This window comes from Labrus mixtus, chromosome 8, assembly GCF_963584025.1.
Source record: "Labrus mixtus chromosome 8, fLabMix1.1, whole genome shotgun sequence".
NCBI lineage: Eukaryota > Metazoa > Chordata > Actinopteri > Labriformes > Labridae > Labrus > Labrus mixtus.
Window position 1 is genome coordinate 19,107,377 of NC_083619.1, and position 21,697 is coordinate 19,129,073.

Consider the following 21,697-nt stretch of genomic DNA (forward strand, 5'->3'; position numbering starts at 1 on the left):
TTAATTAAAAGAGAACTAGCTCGTTCGCATACTGTTTTGTTATACTTATTAAATCTATAGACCTAATTTATCTAGTCTGATTGTTATCTTAAATAATGTTTTCTTTCCATGTATTAGCCACAGAAAATCAATTTAAACATAATTATGCAATTAATTTGCTGAGATAAAAGCTCGACATTTCAAGACAACAATTATCTTTACCATTTTTCTACTTTACCTTGAACACAACGAAACGGGTCATCGCCCGCTGACGTCAGACGTGCGTACAGTGGTAGTTACACCACGTAGGAGCCGGCTATTTCCTTTATACAGTTCGTGCGACCAGTGGCTCGTTTAAGACTCCTAAAACCTCCTCTGGATAATAATTTTACAGGCCATTTAACAGCAACTCACTCCTCACACGGGTAAGAGTAACTTCGGTATTTGTGGCGTTATACTCAGGTAACAAGTTACAACCACAGTCCTCGCTGTCAATTATTTTATTCCCTTTGGGTGAATTCTGTTCTTTGGCCTTTTGACCAAACTGTTTAACCATTGAAAATACTGTGATTTATCCTTGCACAAGGATTTATGTTTCTTTCAAAACGCCGGATGTTTGGTGATTTAGGCCTACACATGAATGTGACGTCTCTCTGTCCTTCATACGTAACCTCTGAGCTGTTCCTGTGGTATTAACCTCAGCTGTGAACATTGAGTAACAAACCAGCTGGGAGTAAGAATTAAAACAGTTATCGTTGTATTTATTGAGCTTCAACTTAAAATGTATCTACAACTGTAGCACAGTTCAATTGCTTTTTGAACAATTGCTTTAATGAAACCCTTCTCCTCCTCACAATGGATGAATGAGCTAACATGCTATGTTTTGAAAACCATCTAATAGACAGCATTACTGTACCTAACATTTGTTTAAAAATGTTTTCTCTCTCTTTAGTCAAAATGTCTGATTATGAAGAGAATGAGTCCAAGTTCCTGCGAAAAGCAAAGGAAAATCCATTTGTCCCAGTGGGTGAGTAGGCTACAGCTTGTGTCCTTACAGGGTTACATCGTGTGGGGGAGGGGGAAGCTGCAGGTGTACCTGGGTTTTGTTAGAAACTTTAACTTGTAACAAAACTGTATTGTCCGAGAGCATGCTGTTGAATGCTTCTAAATGTTTTCAGTATTTGGTTTCAACTTACCACCCTCATTTCGTCTTAATTGGTCAACTAAGTATAATGATTTGTCTTTTTTGGTCCTATGCAGGAATGGCAGGATTCTTTGCCATCGTTGGGTACAGACTGCTGAAAATGAAAAGTCGCGGCGATACGAAGATGTCAGTTCACCTGATTCACATGCGTGTGGCTGCTCAAGGATTTGTAGTTGGAGCCATGACAATTGGTGTGCACTGAAACTTAGATGACACATTTCTGAATTGATCTCAGTGAGTTAGTACATTATGTTTTAAGTAGATATAAAGACTGCGATTTAACTTGCCTCTCTTTTTTTCTGTTTTCAGGGGTCATTTATTCAATGTACAGAGACTACATCGTCAAACCCAGAGAAGAGCAGAAAGCAGTTACACAAAAATAACACGGACTCTTGCCCTGATGATTTATGTCCCTTAATATTACCTCATATTAAGGTGTGTAAAACATTTTGTGTTATTAGAGATGTGTCATAATTTTTGTATGAACATGTCCCTTCACCACCTAACCTTTTACTTTATATATTTATAATTTATTGATTACAGTTCCTATCTTTAAGATGGTGTACCAGATGGTCAAGCCACCACTCCCGTCATGAAAATGAGATGTATTGACGCGGCTGTTTTTACAGTGGTTGCACTCTGTTGATTTGCAGCTGTAAAGCTCCTGGTGTGCTATCACTGTGGACAGGTGACATGATATGATACAGAGTTCTGCTGCCTTTTTTTTTTTTATGTGTGAGTTAGATATGGAAGTAAAACAGTTTGAGGAGGCTCAGTTAAGATATAAACAGCAATGGCAGAAAGTGTTTTTTTCTTCTTTTTTCACTGTTGTTGTATTCTTTTGTTTACTAATATAGGAACTTTTGCCAAATTAAGAATACTTGCACCTTAGACTATTTTTAGATGTGAATGCCTGAGCATGGGGGGGGGGGGCTTGATAATATCTGGTCTTATGAAAGCCTTATTTGTCAAAAGGACACAAACTGATTTTAATTACAGTATCAGATTATCACACAAAACAAATGTATGAATAGAAAGTAATATAATTTTCCACAATGTTGGAAGCTCCCATCAAACAAAACCACAAAAGTGTTGGTAGACATAAAGCAAGTGGTTCAGTGACTGGTCTTTGCATATATTGATTTTAAAGGCCAGGTCCTTTTTTATAATATCATTATGTCGTGGCACAAAGGGGTCCAACGTTTCATTACATCAGCTTCACATCTTCATTCTTGATGTGCCAGCTAAACTGAGGTACAACTATACAGACTTTACAGTTTGAATATCATGCTGTACAGTCATCTTGTAATATATAATGCCTCATTAAATCCTTCACAGAGTTGAGTTGAATTGTTCTGTAGCATACAAAGGGATATTTTTGTAGGTTTTAAAATGTTCTTTGAAAATAAAAAAGTGTCTCGTCATTCTGACACGGTGTTATCATTTTGAAACCTCTCCATGTTGCACTGAAATGTCTTTTGACCATTAAAGCGTATTTCTTATACAAACGCTAAGATACACTCTTATGTCTGTTCATTTTGATTTTGTCTGTTTTGTGTTACACGTATCTCTCAGTACAACAGCACTGTAAACTACAGCCTCAGAAATAACCTGAAGTTCTCTTTTATCACTCTCTGAACAGTTAAAAGGTTGATATAAAATCTGTTGTACCGATTGGAATTTTTTTGATGATCTTTTATTACTTTAAGTTAGGTGTGCCTATAAGAAGTAAGACGTTTAGTGCTCATTTTATCGTGCACTAGTAAGTTCCAAACAATAAAACCCAATCACATTTTAAAACATTTCCCTACCACTCCCATCAAATATGACTTATCTGCTTGCGTCACTGTGTATTCTACCACAGATCTTATCTAAACAGGAAGTACATCGTCAACTTTTAAGATACCAGAATTCACTTGAGGGTTGGGTCATTAACTCTGGAACTTCTGTGATTGCAAAATAGGTCTTTTAACTCATGAGGATGTCAATGACCGTAATTGAAATCCAGGACAACACTGAAATTGTCTGGTGACACTGCATCTTTGCTCACATATAATGCAACTGGAGGTTACATTTATTTCATGTGTGAAGTTGTTTAAAATGATACCTGAGAAAACTTTGTATGCATATTTGCAGATTCTATGCCAAATCATACTAATGAAGGTTATCTCTTACCTCCAAACCCGGTGTGAAGAATCACTGAGGCCCGTGAGAAGCTCCACAGGGGTCACTATCAAATGATAAACAATCACTTTCAGTTTAATTGGTCTTTTTTTCATGGGCAACATATTGTATTGTTCAACATGAACAAAACAAAACACAGTCTCACCTTTGACAGTTACTGTTTTGTAGAGTTTTCTCCGATTTCTCTTGTGGATATCACACAAAGGGCTTGTCTTCAGTTTATAAGCTACATCTCCCAGGATAAATAGTCTCACATCACTTAATGATCTTTATCACTTACATTTGTGAGGTAAAAGCAAAAGATAAAACGTCGATAACACTTTGAGCTTCATCAGTGATGCTTTTAGCTAACTTTCCAACTTTTTTTTTGTAATCTTTATTTGTTCAATATTCAAGAACAAAAACATGTAGCTCTAAATCTAATCGTATAACCTTAACATTTTATACATTAAAAAGCATGTAGCCTTTATGTTATCTACACTTCACACATCTAGGCCTTCTGTGATAAACTAGTAAAAATTAAAAGTGTTACATTTTCCAAATAATGAAATAACTTTCCAACTCTCCCAACCTTTTCAATTATGTGAAAATATTTGCAAAATTAGGAAGAAGTTAAGAGAAAACATACTTAATGTGTAAAATGTATAAATAAATAAATAAATAAGTGCCCGGTGAAAGGAAACTCGCTCTTTTGTTTCCGTGACTACAGTCTTGCTCCCGCGAGATTATCGTCCAGGGCCTCTTGTCTACCGTTGCCTAGGACACAGGAGCGTCGCAATCAGCGAGAAAGCCACTGAGTGTCTCTGGGCAGAACAACATCTAATTTGTTTACAAGGGTGCTAAACGGATAAAAGACAGGTGAGCTGTTTTCTCATTTTACAACTTAAACTTGTGACACTTGGGGAGGAGTTTGAAGACTTTAAAAACTGTTCTGAGAGATTAGCGTCGCAACGTTTTGCACTATAGTGTTGTTTCATAGTCATAGCCAAACCTGCTCACATCTTGTGAAATTTAGACTACCACTGGATTCATCATAAATAACCTTAAACCTGACAGAGGGTTTCTTGTTTTTGCAGTGGTTCTACCTCCACAAACATGAAAAACTAGGGCGTGTATTGGGCTATAAGAGGCTATAACTTTTCCACTGAAATGTTAAAGCAAGGGTTATGCAGTTTCTTTTGATTTACTAAAGCAGAAAAAGTGACTTAAACTTTATCATTTCACTTCACTGCAACCCTTGAAAGCGTGCATATCATCAAATTTCCACGTAATTAGGATTACCAGTTCCCACACAACTAGAATCAGAATCAGAATTTTTATTGCCAAGTAGGCACATACAAGGAGTTTGTCTTTAGTAGTCCCAACTTCATTCTCTGCACCCTATATCGTTAATTAAAATGTTTTATACTTAATAACTCCACCCATTACATTCTTCTTTTGTTTAAAAACAAAGATCATGGAGCATGAGGATGAACTGAATAATTTGCGGCTTCAGTTCCAAGAGCTGCAAAAACAGCAGGAGAGACGAAAACTGGAAAAGAAAAAGGAGAAAGAACACGTTGAGCTTAATGCCAGTGCTAACCAGGATGATTTGGATTTATCTAAGCAAGGAATCCAGGCAGACAATGTTGAAAACAGGTGAGTAAGAGGTATGCTAATTTTTATTAATTTAAAAAGCACATTAGAGTTATTTTTTAGAGTATTAAAAGTTCACTATGGAGATTTGGCAGTGAATTTTAAAAGTTGGAGAAGTGAAACAATTCTATGCTATATTTTCTGAACTGAATACACAAACTTTACTCACAGAAAAAAATGGGTGCCTGGAAAACTGTTTAGAGCTTAAAGGCTCCCTGGAGAGTTCTGGTTTCACTGGGCCCCCCCACCACAACTCCTCACATAGCATTTTATTTTAAACAGTGTTACAGGGACCACATTTTTCTCTGAGGACAGTTTGTGTTTAGAGTTATGAACATATACCACATAATCTGTACACTGCTCCAACTTTCACATTGTACTCTACCAAAACTCCACAGTGCTCTTTAATCACATAGACCTGCATTAATAATCTTGAATAAGCGTGTTTTTAGATTGCATTACCCTCATTTAGTGTTTGTTTACATAACCTTCATTTAGACTGCTACAGAATGAGAATGAAGATTTGCTTGACGAGCTGCGAGGACTAAAGGATGAAAATGGTCGTCTCTTCAAGCTCGTCAGTGAAAAGGATTTTGAAATCAAACACTTGAAGAAGAAAAGAGAAGAAGAACGACTGGCTTTCACAGGTACACCGTATAACCTTCAATTATGTTGCACTGCAGCGATGTTGTAGTTACTTCAGAGTTTCCTCTTCACTCATCCACTTGTCCTTTCAGGCACATCAGGCTTGGCAGGCGATAAAGCAGCCACCAAGATTGTGGAGCTTTCCAAAAAGAATAGAGAGCTGAGTGCTGAAATAGAACGAGAAAAGATTAAATCAAAGCAAAACAGCAACAGAATCAAAGATCTTGAGAAAGAGGTAAAGTTTTGATTTAAATGCATCATTTGCATTTGATTTTTAGGAGGAATGATTATCTTTTATGAACACTCTCAGTTTGAACAATATGGAATTTAATAATGGATATTACATGTAGTGCATAAAGAAAAATATATAACTGATGTTCCTTTCTGTAGCTGCAAGATGCTTTGGTTAACTCAACGCCTGTGAAAAAGAGTGATGAGAAGTCACAGAAGAAGAACTCCTCTGAAGACTGTGAGGTAATTATTAATGTAGAAATCTACCATGAGTATAGTTCTTTGCGTTCCCAACTTTGAAGAATGTATCTTTAACTGAATATTTTCACACAGCAGAAAAATCCAGTGGTGAAAAGTCTACAAGAAAAACTAGCTGCTGCCCAGCTGAAAGTGATCGAGTATCGCAACCAGATTCAATCTGTCAAGCAGGAGTTGAAAGTCGCTCACAAGGTAATCATCAGGTAGCTGTGGAGAAACCAATTATGCATGATTTTAAAAGTATCCAATGGTAAATATGTTGAAGCCCAGCGCATTGTTGTCATGGTTTCATGATTCTTTCTGAATGAAATGCAGTTATGACAGCCTTTCATGGCATCAGAAGGAACGTTTTTCCTTTTTATGTCCATGCATTAGATTGATTAATTACTGTCTGGATGGAAAGATCATTTCAACACATATAACGGATGCTTGTAAAACACATGACCTATTCTAGCTTTAAAAACCTTTGTTTTAAAATGTAAACTGCTATTGCTGCTGTAGGTTTTGATCAATGAAGTCGGAGAGGAGGTCAATTTTCTGCAATTGCTTAACTGCCCAGGAAGCTTCAGAGGTCGCTCCCAGCAGATCCTGGCTCTCCAGACGAGAGTAAGAAAGGAATCAAATCAAAAGTGTTGCATATCTTTGTATAGCACGTTACAAAGTAACTAAGCCGAAATACAAACTGACACAATTGTGCAACAGGTGAGGGACCTCGAGCAACAGCTGAACCAGTCGACCCAGCGAAGGCAGCCAAGTGTCCTCAGTGTAGAGGAAGAGTTTCTGGGCATGGGGGTCCTGCAGAAAACCCCTCCTCAAGACAGGAACCTCAGCTACATCCGCTCCATGGAGAAGGAGAAGAGAGAAGCTTTTGAGGTGTGTATATAGCAAGTGTATTTAAATTAAAGCAAGAATTTGTATTTACGAAGGCAATATTTCCTGAATTGCGAAGAGGATCTCATCTGACTATGAGGCCCTCCTGAAAGACCATGAGGATGTGAAGAAAAAGCTGGAAGCTTCTAAAGCCAGGAACAAATCTCTGTCTGCTGAAATGAAATCTCTGAAGGTCCAGATATCCACCCTCCTGGAGAAGGGACAACATGATGACGAGCTCGTGGCAGCTCTGCTGGTGAGGAATCATAGCATATAAATGTGTACTTTTCATATGAACACACCCACAGTTGTACTTATTATATTCTTAATTGAAGGTTATGTAGAAGAGGTATAGAGCAAGTATGCCTACATTTACAATAATTATGAAAAGCACTGCATTTTCTGTGATTCATCAATTTAGACAGAAAAGCACTGTGTTTTAGATTGATCACTGTGTGAAATGTTCTTTCAAAATGCTGAAACGGGAGTCATTTTTTTCATGAAACAGAAACAAACATATTGCATTTTGTTGTTTAACTGATGCATTTAAAATGGTTTGTAATTTAAGTACATCTTAAGGAGAAGATGCTTAATACAAAATGATCAAATGCTTTAAAAATATAATAATGTACTTTTTTTTTCTTTCTTTTTTTTTACTTTGTACCACAAATTAACTATGAAATTAAGGGTAGAAAAATCACATATACAGGTTTAAATACACCACAAATGAGAGGAAGAAGGCTTTTCTGTATAACCCATTGTTCAAAATTTACCCTCCCATATACTGTAAACTTCTGGCAGAAGCAGCAGTCCCAGATGCAGGACGTGTTGAAACAACTCAGCCAACAGCAGAGTGTAGAGAGCAAAAACACCCAGCCGATCCTAAAACCCCAACAGTGCAGTGAGTCTTCAGAGCACAGCGCTGTTGTCAAGAAACTTAAGGAGATGGTTGATCTGAAAGATGCCAGGATCAAAGAACTAGAGGAGGAAATGCAGCAGCTTCCCTTCAAGGTAATTAAAGAATTACTAAAGCCAAATGATATGTAAACTCGTCTCACAGGAGTTTGAGCTGAGAAGTTCAGTCCACTCAAACATCCCTCTGTCATTCACATGGACTGTACGCAGCTGTTACAGGAAGAGAGCAGTGAAAGACAATCCATCCTCAGGACACCAGTCTGCAGCTCAGGATTTCCCCCTGAAGAGGGCGACATTAACAAGAGAATGACATCGTCAGGGTACGTGAGCTATACTTGTATTAATACTGAATGAGCTGGAATTTGAATATTGTTTATTTACTTACAAGCATTTTTTTAATGATGGCCTTTAAGACTGTTAATCTTATGTATATATCACTTTTGCTAGCTGCTACTGTAAGACTGGAAATCTTGTCTGGCAACACAAGGGTCATTCATTCTGGCTGATGGGACTTATTGTAAAAAGTTGTTTGTGTTGTTTCCTGCCTCACAGCTTTGACAGTGTATCCTGTTGGGATTTCTGTTAACATGACTGACTTTTTCCCCCAGGTCTGTCTCTAAATTTGGTCATAAACTAGTGCTGCCTGCTGTGGGAAGCAGGGTAGAAATTAAGTAAGTGGAAAAAAAGATACTGTGGTTTTTTGGTACATCTGTTACATATCTACTCACACGCTGCTGTGTAATGACTCAACAGCAAACTTTTAGTTTAATGCCGTATCCTCTGTTCTTAGGACTTCAAGCTCTTTAAAATGTCCACAATGTTCAGCTGATGTGAGCGCGCTGATGACGCATTGTGAAGAATATAATACACTTTACAGAGAATGACTGACTGGTTAAGACCATACACGCAAAGTAAGATTTTTCTCCATTATGTTTCTTTAGATTCAAAATGTTTAAATGTTAATGCATTTTTACTTCAAGCCCATGCACATATTGTTTTTACCTTTAACAGTGCAGGATTGTTATAGTTCAAGTAGTTCATTTAATTCCTGTGTTGAGTCAAAATCATGATTCTTGTGTGCAATAAAAGTTTTAGTATTGAAATATTTATTGTAATTTTGCCAAACTCTAGCGTTAAGTTTGAAGTCAAAGCAAACCACATCTTTTTCCTTCACTAAGTCATATTGAATGTGACTAAATCTGAGATGTCTGATGGATTATTGTGTTGTATTCTGTATAAAAGCATTATCCAACCCATCCTCCTCTACTGCTCACCCTGTTTCTTCAACATGCTAACTGTTGCAAACAAAAATAAACTCACCCGTATCTCAAGTACTGCTTGAAAAATAATTTGTCTGCCCACCCAAAACCTCTCGCATCTCAACTACAATGCCCTGACACACAGAGCACTCAACATATTCCAGGACCCCCCTCACCCACTCAATTCACTCTTCTCTTTTCTGCCATCAGGTCGGCGATACAGGACTCTGACCTGGAAGAGGGCACGTTCTAAAAAGAGCTTTTGTTCCCTCGGCTATTGAAGCTCTTAATAAACTTGCTGACTGGCTCCTTTCATTTTTTATTTGTTTCTTCCTGTTGTTTATATGTCTCTTCCCTGTGCTATGTGCTTAAATATGTATACCTGTGTACAAACTGTGCAAGGCTGTGACAACAAATTTCCCCTTGGGGACAATATAGTATGGTATTGTAAATGATACATGAAATATAGGCAAATGTTTTTTATTTGAAAAAAAGAAAAGTAAGTAAATCTGACTTTACATGTATCTATTTCCATCTGAGGTTTCATTAGTCAGTCCAATCCTCATCAACAGAAATGTAATTCATTATTTCAACTCATTACCAGCTGTAAGAGACGTTAAATCTTTCAGGGACACAGAGATGAAACAGAAGCTTTTGGAGGCTGAACAGAATTACCTGGAGGCACACCTCCGCAAGATAGTGATCCTGGAGCAGCAGCTGGAGAGGACCGAATTAGACCCAAAGTAAGGGCTGTGCAGGCAGCAAGCTTAGAACTTATATGCCAATGCGGTGTGACAGCATGATGTAACAGTTCCTAACAGTTATTAAAAGGCTTCACTCATGAAATTCCCACTGGTCTGTGTTGTCTGTGGCAACTGGTGATCACTATTTCTACCCTCAGGAGCAGTGTCCCTTAGAGCAGGTTGGCAGGAGTCTCTGAGCAGCAGTGACTGTCCAAAGAAAAACTGAATACAATACGGCCAACAAATCTTTTACAATGATTTATTCTCATCTTTGCAACGCCATTGGTTTCTTCTGCAAAAGAGGAAGATTTCATTTTTTTCCAAGAATCAAAAGTTACACCACATAAATAATGATGCATGTCAATGGTTACTCTGCCTACAGACAGAGCTCATTCTGACCTTCATGTCTGGGCTGCACATGGCTCTCATGCTCTTGTATGTCGTCTCCTGGCTGGTCATTCAGCTGGAGGAAACAGAGGCACTGAGGGCATCGCTACAGAGCGCTCTCCAACGTGACCTGCGGCCCGGCTGTGACGTGATGAAACAAGTCAAGCGTGTTTTTTTTTTTTCCTCTGCAGGCTCTGTGACAGCCCAGACAAGACACTAAGCAGGGGAAATGGGCTGGTTCCTGCTCAGCATCACATCCAGCAGAGCTCTACCTTCTCCTGTCACTGTGACACACAGCAGGCTACAGGAAACAGGCTCCCCTTCTCTGCCACACGGACATCATATAGGTCCCCTCAAAGGGGGTTTGTGATGGCTCCTTTGTGCATGCCGTGACCTCAGTTTAACCACTTGAGTACCTTAGATAGCAGTGGTTTTCGACTTCACCCTGATTGCATAAGACAAGTGCTCTTGCTGATTACACAAATGTATGATGTTGATAGGATGTCTCCTTGTTCCATATCTTATCTGCTCGCTGTTTTAAAAATGTCACTGTCATCTTTTATTAAATCTTTGGATGTCTTTATGCTGCTGGGAGCCAGGTAAAGAAACCAACAATGTCTTTTTAACGGTTTGCTGAAGCATCTGACATTGAGTTTAATCAATGAAAAGGTCAAATCTTCCAATTTCTAATGTTTTTGTTCAGATGGTTGCCAGGAATCTTACAGCTAGTCAAAACAGTAAAGAAAAAAAAAATCAGTAAAGTTTCCAAAATATTCCTTTTTAATATAGCTGCTAATCAATTCTGACTTGAAACCAGCTACATGGGAATAGTGGTTGTAAATGAATGCGGACTCAAGCTGCACAAACTCCCACTGTAGTCCTCCATACACTCCCCAGAGCATGTCACATATATGTACAGTGTGTGATTTGAACGCTTCTTAATCTGAAGGTTGTCTGGTTATGCCAAGCCCCTACATTTACACTAACATCCGAGTTTTTTCTTCCAACGTAGCCAAAAGGATTTCAGCAGAACCCCCCTCCCCCCCCCCCCCCCCCTCCACATCACGCTTAATTTAAAACCATGGCTGAGTTAGTGTGCTCCTTCAAATACCGCACTATTTCTTCCAGGAGCCTGTGGGAGATTGGCAGGTCCCCATTGGACTGAGCGAGAAAGTGCCACAAGACAAAAATATCAGAGTTTGGACATGATGAAGAAAGCCTTTATGCTCAGAGTAACAAAAAACAGCTTGTGTTGAATACCTCCTGGATAGAAGGTGAGGCCTGCTTTAATGTAGTGGAGTGGGATGTGTCATTGGAGGAGCAGATGTGATAACTTAAGCCTACTTAGCCGACAGGACGGCCAAATGTGGATCAAATATAGCGATATGCGTCAGTAAGGGTGTTGATGGAGCAAATACTTGTCATGGTCCCTTACCGTATCTGATTCCAGGGAAAATGTTTAACTTAATACAATTTCATTTGGTTGTTTTTTTTTCATCTTCCATAACACAAGCTCATTTTTAATAAGTGTGTGTGTGTGTGTGTGTGTGTGTGTGTGTGTGTGTGTGTGAGAGAGAGAGAGAGAGAGCATGTGGGATGTTTTCCCAAATGTGTAACCTCAAGCTTTTTTTTGAACATGTGTAGTTGATAGGATCAAGGCCAATATAAACAGCAATTGGATATTAAATACAGTTTGTTTCTGTTCATTACTAATTAGTCATTTCCGTGAAAAACCAATGTTGACACAGATTAATTGGACCACTCGTGTTTGCTTCAGTGATTAAAGAGTGTCATCACTTTCAAATAAATTGCACTTCAACAAACAATTTTAATATTGTTTTATGTAGCTGGATTACGCAGAGAGGTGTAGATTTATTCCAAAATGCCCAATAACCCACCAAACCAAACACAAACTTATGTAAACACAGCATACGTAAACAGCCTCACCTATTTGTCATTCCAGGTTTGAATGACTCCTTTCTCCATCCTTCTCCTCAGAGGTATTCCCTCGTTCTGGACCGATGCTTCCTGCAGACCATTGACTGCATCCAGAAACTAAAGTAAATAGTGGAGCTGTGAACGCAGAGGTTAAAGTTAGCCATCAGTATATGAGGGATCTGTGAACTTTACTCAGGCCAGAAAACGGTTTCTGCCCTGTATGAGTCCATTCATCTCTCGGTGCCTCTCATTTACATGTAATGGAAAGAAAATAAACAGTGAGCTCCTAATGTGCTCATTTACAGTAAGTAGAAATCAAGTAATGAGCTGTTATCTTTGGTGAGACAGAGGCTGGAGCAGTCATGAGCACTTGTTTCTTTCTTCTTCTTTTTTTTTGGAAAGTGAACTGAAGATAAAAGTCTGCAGGATGAGTGAAGCTGCTGCTGACACTTTTATCTAAAACCAGTCGTGGAGGTGTCCACCAAAGTCGCCAACATTGATGAGAACATTTCTGTCAGCAGATTGTCTGAACTTGATTTTACTCTTGCTCCCTTATTTCATTCTTTTAGCAAAGTCATATTTACTTATTTTCAAAAATGTCTTTGCTACCAGTTTGCTTTTCGAGTTTTACAGTGAGAGCATTTTTGGAAATTTAAGCAAATGTGAACACAGGTGACATGAGACTGCAGTGTGTTTGTCATGTACTGTCAGTAGCTTTTGATGTGTTCTGCCGGCAGCCTTTTACTTGTAGATATCCTGCATTTGTTATCCTAACTGCAGAACCAAAAACTGCCAGTAACAGACATAAAATCAGCTGAATATATTGTACAGCAATGCTCTACAGTCTATTCAATACGGTACATTTTAATTGCCATCATGTTGACCCTATTGGTTTTTAATCAATAGTCAGTAAAGACAGGTGGCCTTCCTGCTTCTGGAAGCGATGAGGCGTATAGAAATGATACAATGGCTTATAGAGACTGTCCTTCCTCTTCAAATTATGCAAGAAAATAATAAAATAAATTGTTCTTGATTGCAAAAATACAGGATAAATACTAGCAATGACTTTACAATACAATCTAACTGCTGTGCTTTTGTTAGTCCATAAAAAAGCAGTGCAAAGAGCACAAAATAACTCCAAAACACTCTGAAAGAATGGCTTGGAGTTTCTTTGAAAACTATTCTCTTTTGACCTCGCAGTCTTTGCCCTCCATGTTCTGTGTCAAAGACTGCTTCCTCTCCAAATCGCTACAGCAACCGTCAATTTTGACTGTGTGTTCGTCCTTGCCTCACTTTCACCTCTCGGAAGAGAGAACAATTTCCTGACTCCAAATTGAAAAAGCTCTCCAAAACCGTCAATATGTTCTTGCAAAACTCCATCTCATATCTGATGATCCCCCAGTCATGAATCCCACTCATGACTGTTGATATTGTTGCATTTTAATGCACAGTGTACATTAAGACATGCCTTATTTATTTATATCTAAAAAATGCACCGGAGCTGGATGTTTGACTCACTGGCTGTGACATGTGTTTCAATCACCACTGATGCAGATATCCTAAGGGTTTTTTTTCAGCCAATGGGAGGGTATGTGCCTTAAAGAATATAATTGTTTTACAGAACACGTGCTGACACAAGGCGCATTGACCTTACTCAAGATGCAATCTGTTGCCTTCTGGAGATGAGTGCATGAGTGCCTCTTATCTCAGGCAGAAGATGCTTCTGTATGACTTTACCCTTACCTGATATTTCACAACAGAGAGAGAGAGAGAGAGAGAGAGAGAGAAATAATTGGGGGACACAAAAGGGGATGACACGCCAGCTGAGCCCCCTCTGGGCTTCTTACTGCTGACTGAAACTCTCTCTCTCTCTCTGTGCCTTAGGAATATAAATGTGTGACTCTTTGTTTTGACACAACAAATACATCCACTATTTAGTACTTAATGGGTACTCATTATGTCTGAACAGATTTCCAAATAGTAATACTCTGAGTGGGCACATGCAATCAGAAACTGTATGACCAAATATAGAAAAACAAGGCTCTCAAATATTCCATGTTTTGAAGCTCTACAAAACATCCTAAATGAGTTGTATTATTAAAACAGCCACCACCCAAATAAAAAATATACACATAATTATTTATTCATTTATTCATACATCCTGAACAAGCTTTCTGCTGCCTCAATTTTTTCTTTTAACTAGTCCCTGGCACAAAAGATAGTCTGCCGTTTGGTTAAAAAAGGAGATACACCTTGTTAAAAATAGCACAGATTTCAATGCCGTGAGCAGAAGCTCTGTCTCCTTACTTGTCCTCCACCTCATGATACTCAGCTTTAATGGCTCCAAGCTAGTTTCTTCTATCACACAGAATCTCAGTCAGCAGATGACCATAGGACAAAAATGTCAATTACAAAATTGTCCCCACCGGAGGAGGCCTTTAGACTCCCTGTATTACAATCAGACAAGTGATTTGACCTTTTGTGTTTGAATAGTCCGTTATCCACTTAAAGTGAAGCAGCAGGGGATTTTTTTTGGGACGAAACCAAACACCATGTACAGAAATGAGTCGGCAAAGGGATAAATATATATATATATACATATATATATATATATATATATATAAACTGAGAGGCAAAGAAAAAAGCTAAAATGAGCAATGACAATGACAATGACAGGCAGAAACAGGAGTCAAAGCTTGGTCAGAATCCTGATCGTGCATTTTACCTCCGACAGCTGGATGAAGAATCTTTTTATTAATGAAATAAATTGCAGATGTTGTTCTGTACAGGAGGTCAGGTTTGAAAACGGAAAAAAGGGCTTACAACATCATTCATGTGAGCTACCGGGCCTAAGATTTCTGTTGGCTTATCATTATGAAAAAAACAACAACAATACATTAAGCTGTTTCAACAAAATGATGAAGTGTAGAAAAAGTTTAAAATCAAAGTTATTAATCCTATAGACCCAAATAGATTCACTATTGTAATGTATAGCTATTCCATCATTCAAAGAACTGCTTTAAAAAGCCATGTACGTAGTGGTATAAGTAAGTTGCATATTTCTATCTCTTGCTTCCTTAACATATACACATGTAAGCCAGACCAACAACTGTTCTTTATGACATTTGGTACAAGGCTTTTGCCCACCGGCGCCGCCAAAATCAACAAAAAAATAAAAGCTCTTCTTAGCTGCTTTAAAATTAATATGGTTTATACGTAGCCCTAAGCAAACATGCAAAAATAAAAATCCTTTCAAGTAACCATTTTTGGCCATTATTTCCTTTATTCAAGAGGGAAGTTGCAGAAAGATAGGACATTTTTGGGAGGAGAGAGTGGGCGGTGACATGCAGCAAAAGGGCCAAAGTTGGTTTGAACCCAAGGCTGCTGCCATGAGGACTATAGCAACCAATTTCAAATGATAATGAGTTTGTTTCAGCTATTTTCTCAAGATATTAACTCATTATCACGGGAAAACCAACGTTTTTATCTCGAGTTAACAAGATAAAAAACAATATGGGCATTCCACATGGTCCCGGTTTCTTTACTTCCTGTCCAAAGCTAAAACCAGCAAGCTATTTGCTCCTGATTGACAATGGCGGTAGACAATGATGCAGGTTGCATTTTGGGAAATACTCCTGCGTCCAACAATGAGACAGAGCAGGTTCACGGGATTTGGGTGAAACATTTTCTGTTTTGGAAATTATCAAATTAAAGCTAACTCTCTGGCCTTTCTGAAGTTGCTATCCCCGCTTTAAGTCATTTCTCAGGCCGCTTTCCCTATTTGTGTAATTTCCCCTCTCATCATAGAGAACTTGGATCTCACAGTAAGAATTTAAAGTTCAGCATTATAACGGTAATGATAATAAATGCACTCACTCTAACATTTGAATGAGATTGTTAAAAACTAATATACCCAAGTCAACTTAGCTAGTGCCTCATTTATAATGCCTCGGCAAATAATGACAAAAAAAAAATGTCAGGACAAAGTTGGGCCTCATTCATCTAATGTTCTCAGGAAGACATTTCTTCTTAGGAGCTGCTTATGCAGTAGCCAGGAGGATTCTGACATCCACTAATCTTTTCCTATTTGGTATTTATTGTTCGTTACAAAAACAGAACCAATGCAAACCAAAGAGCATTTTATGCACATTTGAGCTCTGACACACCTGGACAAAATAAATGGTTAATCTGTTGTTTCAATTCTACAACTGCATATTAACAAAGGCTTTTAAAAGGATTATCTAAATCTTAAATTATTAACACTTCACTTTTTGTGTTTAAGGTGAAAATCCAACTTTTCAAAATTTGTATATGAGTTCAGAGATCGGGTCATTGCTGAACCTATTTGAGGTAGCAGCTGCATAATTGCAGCTGGTTGTCCTCTGTGTCATCTGGAATAAGATGGTGCACACATAAATACATAATGGCACTGCTGCAGGAAGCTGCTAGCTGCACGGAGCTACAGCCAGTGGATGCTTCAGCACGAGTAGGTCTTAATGCATGATCAAAAGTAATCATTTGTTTCTATTATGCAAACTTTGGTCCTTTAGAAAATAAGCTGTAATTGATCACTTGCACATGTTTCGGAAAAGAACACATAGTGTTTCAAGCTACAGCTTTAACAGCACACGAACTGGAAAAAGTATTTCTGTGTCTGAGACGTAGGACATTTCCTGGGAGATAAAAGTTCTGGTCGGCAGTTCAATGTTTAAGTGTTCAGCCGATGACACATCTAAAAGCACAGTCTCTCCGTTATTAGCTCTAAAGCACTGGTTCAGCTCAGGTAACTCTGAACTGGCCTGTACAATTGAACTGGTCAACCCTTCTGTTCTGTTTGCCAAGAATTGCTCTGACGAAGATTTGAGATAAGATCACTTTGCTTCAGAGTTCTTACCAAACAAGTAATAGCATCTGTTTGAAATGTGATTAAATCTATTAATCCTTCTGACTGTGACAGCTAAGTTGCTACCCATTTCTCTAAAGCACCCTTCATTTTAGACTTTTTCTAATACACTTTGTAATGGCACAGACTCAAGAACAATTCTGCAAGCTTTTGGTAATATTGTTTCCTGACACTCTGTAACTAGGTTGTCAAATAGACATTTAATTATAAAACTTAAAAACCTGAATATGTGCGCACAGCCAACGTAGCAATGGTTGGGTGATTGCATCGAACACCTCTGACAAAAGCCAATCACCGGTGGCTACGTCTGATTAAGGCTGAGAAGAAGTGCCCTCATTATTACCAAAAAAAAAAAGAATCAAAGCAGTAGGCGTTCAGGCTGCTAGCATGCATCTCTCTTATCAGACGTTTTGTATTGTGCCTCCGTTTCTATGGCAATGAATGAGTGAGTCCTGGTGTATTTCTTAGAGAAAAAAAATACTCTCCAAGTCCATTGTTAGTGAAAGACCTGCAGGACACAAAGATACTTTTTGAAATGTAATGACTAAGACTCCTCATGGAATCAGTCATTATTCTAAGGGCTTTTAGTTAACAATGAGACCAAAGGATGACATGTATTTGAATGTGAAAAGCACGTCTCATGTCAGCTCAAACATGGGAGATGACGTGAGCTGTATAGGCAGGACAGATCAGCATACTACGTTGCCAAAGCAGTACAAAAAAGTTTGATTAACATATGATCAGTCAGATATACAAATATCAACAATATAAACAAATATAATAAAAGACATTAACAATAAGTATGAGTCATTTAACATGTGTGATTAATGGGAAACACTGAGTGTAGTTTGTCTTCATTTGTGATAACCATGAACATTCTTTTGCAGCTTGTACTGCAAACAGACTTTTCTCCCCACATATAGATAGGGCAGCTTCTGAGAATAAGGGGGATGGCTAAACTCAGGATATACTGTGTATATATATATATATATATACATACATATATATGATCCATTTAAAGAAAGTCTCTCTGAATTCTTTATATTCCTTACATTGTAGTAGGAAGCAAAATGTTGTCTCACTTTTCCTTGATGACAGAGTGAACACTCAGTCTGTGCTCTCTCTCTCTCTCTCTCTCTCTCTCTCTCCCCCTCTCTCTCTCTCTCCAGGCAAGAAAAAAAGAAGAGAGGTGTGATTGTGAAGTGGAGTTTCGAAACCTTGTTAAAGCTTAAATTAGAATACAAGTATTATCATCCAGTCAAATGGAGGAGATGGATGTTTTGGGGAAAAAAGTGAGGTAATGAAGTTGATTTTTTTTCATCCAAAGACTAAAAATGTGTGTCTGTGTGACATATTGTAGTTTGTCACTGTATTCCAAAATCCTGGGATAGTATATAAATAGTTGTTTCTAAATGATGTGTTTTGTTAATTAATGTCTCGTAAAGAGGGGGGCAGGTCGTATCAAATAATTCTTATTTCTGCTCCTTCTCATTCAAGATTTGTATTGTATTTGTATTTAATCGTTTTGTTTGTCGATGAATGAAATAAACGTACAAATAAATTGACAATACAAATAAATTACAAGTTTATTCAGCTTCTTGTCAATGACGTATTAAAATGGAAAAGACCTTCTGAACTGCATTGGAGCTTTTTACAAGCTGTGTCTTTGTGTGTGTGTGTGTGTGTGTGTGTGTGTGTGCGTGTGTGTGTGTGTGTGTGTGTGTGCGTGTGTGCGTGTGTGCGTGTGTGTGTGTGTGTGTGTGTGTGTGTTTCTCGGTAGAGGATGAAAGAGAACGGAAGGAGTGATCGAGGGCAGACTGATTTAATCCCGGATAGTTTTAATCCCTTGGATGGATAAAATAATAACAATCAAAAGCCCATTACATTTTTGACATCTGTTTTCATGAAGTTTATAATGCTGCTCTGGATGGCGGTATGATCGATGATGATGGATGACTTCATTAGGTTCATTTTCATTTGTTACGAGAATCCAACAGGCCTGAAACACGGCTAAGAATTATAACTATGGTCCATACATGTATGTTGGTTTTCCACAAGCAAGTGTAAATACAGAATATGTATATGTAAATGGTAAATGGACTTGAGCTTATATAGCGCTTTTTCTAGTCTTCAGACTACTCAAAGTGTTTTTACACCGCATGTCACACCTAACTATTCACACACTGATAGCAGTGGTTGCTATGTAGTGAGAGTAGCTAAATAGCTAATCCCATTTATACCCATTCATACGCTGCAGATGAAGCAGCGGGAGCAAGTTAAGTGTCTTGCCCAGGGACACAGTGGACATGTTGCTGCAGGAGCTGGGGATCGAACCCTCAGCCTTCCGGTTGAGAGATGACGACTCTACCAACTAAGCCACAGTCGCCCCTATATGTGTAAACTGTCTTAGATTATAATGTGTTAATGTTTAGGCTTGTTGTATATGAGCAGGTATTTATAGATGAATGCTTCAAGGTGATTCATGATGATTTCATGCTCAATTCGTGCCATCGTGGTCAGTTGTTGTGCTTAAAATGATACTTTTCTCAATGAGGGAGATTCATGATCAAATCGCAACAACAACAAAAAACGACCTAAAAGAAACTAGAATTCACACTGGTGCAGTGTCCTCAGCGCTCATCTCAGCACACGGAACAGGCGAGGCTGAGCAGGTTTTTTTTTACGCTTCTGATTGTGAGGCAATAAATAAGATGGCGCTCACAGCCATTTGCTTCACTGTCCTGCGCAGGCCATGCTCATGGTTAACTGTACAGCCCATCCCCCCACACTGTGTTAACTGCCTGTCCCCGGCAGGATGAGCTGGCTGTAAACCACACCAGGTCTATTAATTAATTAATGTACCCCAACCGCAGGGCTGGCTCCCTCCATTGTAGTGAAGCTGGTTTTGTTCTGCCTGCAGTGTGAGCCACCGGTGTGTGTTTTGGTTCCTGCAGAAAGGGAAGAGAAATAGAGATAGAGGAGAATTTCAGCAGACAACTGTGGGTGGGAGGAAGCCGTCAGCACCATTGTAGCCATTAATCACCCAGGGCCATTGTGGTCCTGTCCTGTAAACGGCGCCAGTGCAGGCAGGCAGACAGACAGAGGAGGACGAAGAGAGCGAGGGTGCAGGGTGGCCGCAGGAAGAAAGAGGGGCAAAGGATGGCTGGGGATCAGACAGTGTGGCCACCTCAATTCCTGCTGCGGGGCTTGGGAGCAGTGCTGCTGACTCAGTGCATGTCATCCGTGTTCTCCCAGATTCCGGACCCTGAGGTAAGAGTCTGAGACATCACAGAGTCCTCCACAGGTATCTGTCAGGAATAAACCTGATGGTATCTGTGTGACGGGTACAGGAGGTGTTCTGCTTTTTCCAAGGTAGTTACTTGTTTGTGTGCTATACAGGGTTGTTGCTTGTCTAACTTACTGAGGAGTTAGAGCACATATGTTGAAACCTGATACGTAATATGTTGTTACATTATGAACAGCCTGTTCAAACGGGTGTAAACAGGAGGATGGGTGTGAGCAGTCCTGCTACGACAAGTTGTTTTGGTGCTTTTTCTTTTAAGAAAGGAAGGAAATGTTGCAGAGAATAAGACTACTATAATAACTGAATGCAAAATCGGTTAAAGCTTTATGTTTTCTTTAAAATTAGATAGTAAAAAAGTCCGCTTCTTAAAAATGAAAGGATGGTACACAATGCAAAAATGGACCAGAAAAGGGCAAAATCCAAAATATAGAGAAGCACACGGGCCATGATTTAAGAATAAATGCATTCTTGCACTCATAATGTATTATGAGAAATGCCATTCATTCAAATTTCTGTATGCATTCATTAGGAGGCAATAAATAAAATGGTTTATTTATTAAATACCCATCTGACCCTGATTATAGATATGACGATCAAAATAATAATAACTTTATGTGTACAGTGCTTTTTGAAAACAAGGTTTTAAAAGGTGCTTTGACAATGCAGAAGAAAACACAACAACAACAACAACAACACATGGGAACCCAAATCACAACAGAAAATCATGACAACAATGCCACCCAAGGCAGAGACACCCAGCCACTAACAACAAAACCCCGACAGAAAATAATAATAATAACTTAAACAAAAACCTGATCAACATCAGAACCCAAACATCAGAATTCAAGCAACAATAACTCATAATAACTCAGGCAACACAGGAACTTAGGTTGAGACCAAGAGGACTGAGGATGGAAGAAGAGAAAAGAGCAATTCAAATGGAAGCAATAAGAAGTAAGAGTATCAAGAAGAGATGAATAAACAATGAAACCAGGCTAGAAGCTAGAAAATCAAGATAAGAGAAATATTAAGACCATGTCCTCTGAACTCTGCTCTGTTGAAAGCAAACACGTGTTATGAAAGGTCAGAGGAAGCACCAGCAATTTCAAGGAGCCGACTCTCTATGCCCTCGTGTGTGATGCATTCGGAGAATTCAAAATAAGATGTTGTAGTGGTTGCTTTGGAGGAAGAAGGAGCTTAATGTATGATATAAGGATTTCATGGGGTTTACTGAGGGTGAGA

At 38.7% G+C, this 21,697-nt stretch overlaps 3 protein-coding genes across 7 annotated transcripts in view; all 3 read left to right on the forward strand.

Annotated features, from left to right (window-relative positions):
• The first annotated feature begins 245 nt into the window (after positions 1-245).
• Positions 246-2,697, forward strand: higd1a (HIG1 hypoxia inducible domain family, member 1A). 2 transcript variants are annotated; one of them, XM_061044932.1, is made up of 4 exons: positions 246-404; positions 932-1,006; positions 1,240-1,374; positions 1,493-2,697. In XM_061044932.1, the coding sequence occupies exons 2-4, from the start codon at positions 937-939 to the stop codon at positions 1,564-1,566; spliced, it is 279 nt and encodes a 92-aa protein (XP_060900915.1). In that variant the 5' UTR covers positions 246-404; positions 932-936; the 3' UTR covers positions 1,567-2,697. The 2 variants fall into 2 exon arrangements, with proteins under 2 accessions (XP_060900915.1, XP_060900914.1); XM_061044931.1 differs by lacking the exon at positions 246-404 and having other exon boundaries at positions 913-1,006.
• A 1,416-nt stretch (positions 2,698-4,113) lies between these two features.
• On the forward strand, positions 4,114-9,478 carry ccdc13 (coiled-coil domain containing 13). Of its 4 annotated transcripts, XM_061044928.1 has the most exons (14): positions 4,114-4,225; positions 4,821-5,005; positions 5,501-5,649; positions 5,740-5,882; positions 6,038-6,121; positions 6,212-6,328; positions 6,638-6,742; positions 6,839-7,009; positions 7,086-7,262; positions 7,808-8,017; positions 8,141-8,241; positions 8,530-8,592; positions 8,712-8,832; positions 9,391-9,478. In XM_061044928.1, the coding sequence occupies exons 2-13, from the start codon at positions 4,824-4,826 to the stop codon at positions 8,803-8,805; spliced, it is 1,596 nt and encodes a 531-aa protein (XP_060900911.1). In that variant the 5' UTR covers positions 4,114-4,225; positions 4,821-4,823; the 3' UTR covers positions 8,806-8,832; positions 9,391-9,478. The 4 variants fall into 4 exon arrangements, with proteins under 4 accessions (XP_060900911.1, XP_060900913.1, XP_060900910.1 ...); XM_061044930.1 differs by lacking the exon at positions 8,712-8,832; XM_061044927.1 differs by lacking the exon at positions 9,391-9,478 and having other exon boundaries at positions 8,712-9,255.
• A 10,507-nt stretch (positions 9,479-19,985) lies between these two features.
• Positions 19,986-21,697, forward strand: part of tmie (transmembrane inner ear) — a 14,092-nt gene continuing 12,380 nt past the window's right edge. The window contains exon 1 of the mRNA XM_061044934.1: positions 19,986-20,421. Within this exon, the coding sequence (XP_060900917.1) occupies positions 20,311-20,421 (111 nt within the window). The 5' untranslated portion in view covers positions 19,986-20,310. The remainder of the gene's footprint in view (positions 20,422-21,697) is intronic.

Excerpts from the sequence above, each read along its gene's own strand:
- higd1a (XM_061044931.1), top strand. The coding sequence starts at position 913 with ATGTTTTCTCTCTCTTTAGTCAAAATGTCTGATTATGAAGAGAATGAG. Across the intron at positions 1,007-1,239 it reads AAATCCATTTGTCCCAGTGG|GAATGGCAGGATTCTTTGCC; the intron begins GTGAGTAGGCTA and ends GGTCCTATGCAG. Across the intron at positions 1,375-1,492 it reads AGTTGGAGCCATGACAATTG|GGGTCATTTATTCAATGTAC; the intron begins GTGTGCACTGAA and ends TTCTGTTTTCAG.
- ccdc13 (XM_061044928.1), top strand. The coding sequence starts at position 4,824 with ATGGAGCATGAGGATGAACTGAATAATTTGCGGCTTCAGTTCCAAGAG. Across the intron at positions 6,743-6,838 it reads TCCTGGCTCTCCAGACGAGA|GTGAGGGACCTCGAGCAACA; the intron begins GTAAGAAAGGAA and ends ATTGTGCAACAG. Across the intron at positions 7,010-7,085 it reads AGAAGAGAGAAGCTTTTGAG|AGGATCTCATCTGACTATGA; the intron begins GTGTGTATATAG and ends TGAATTGCGAAG.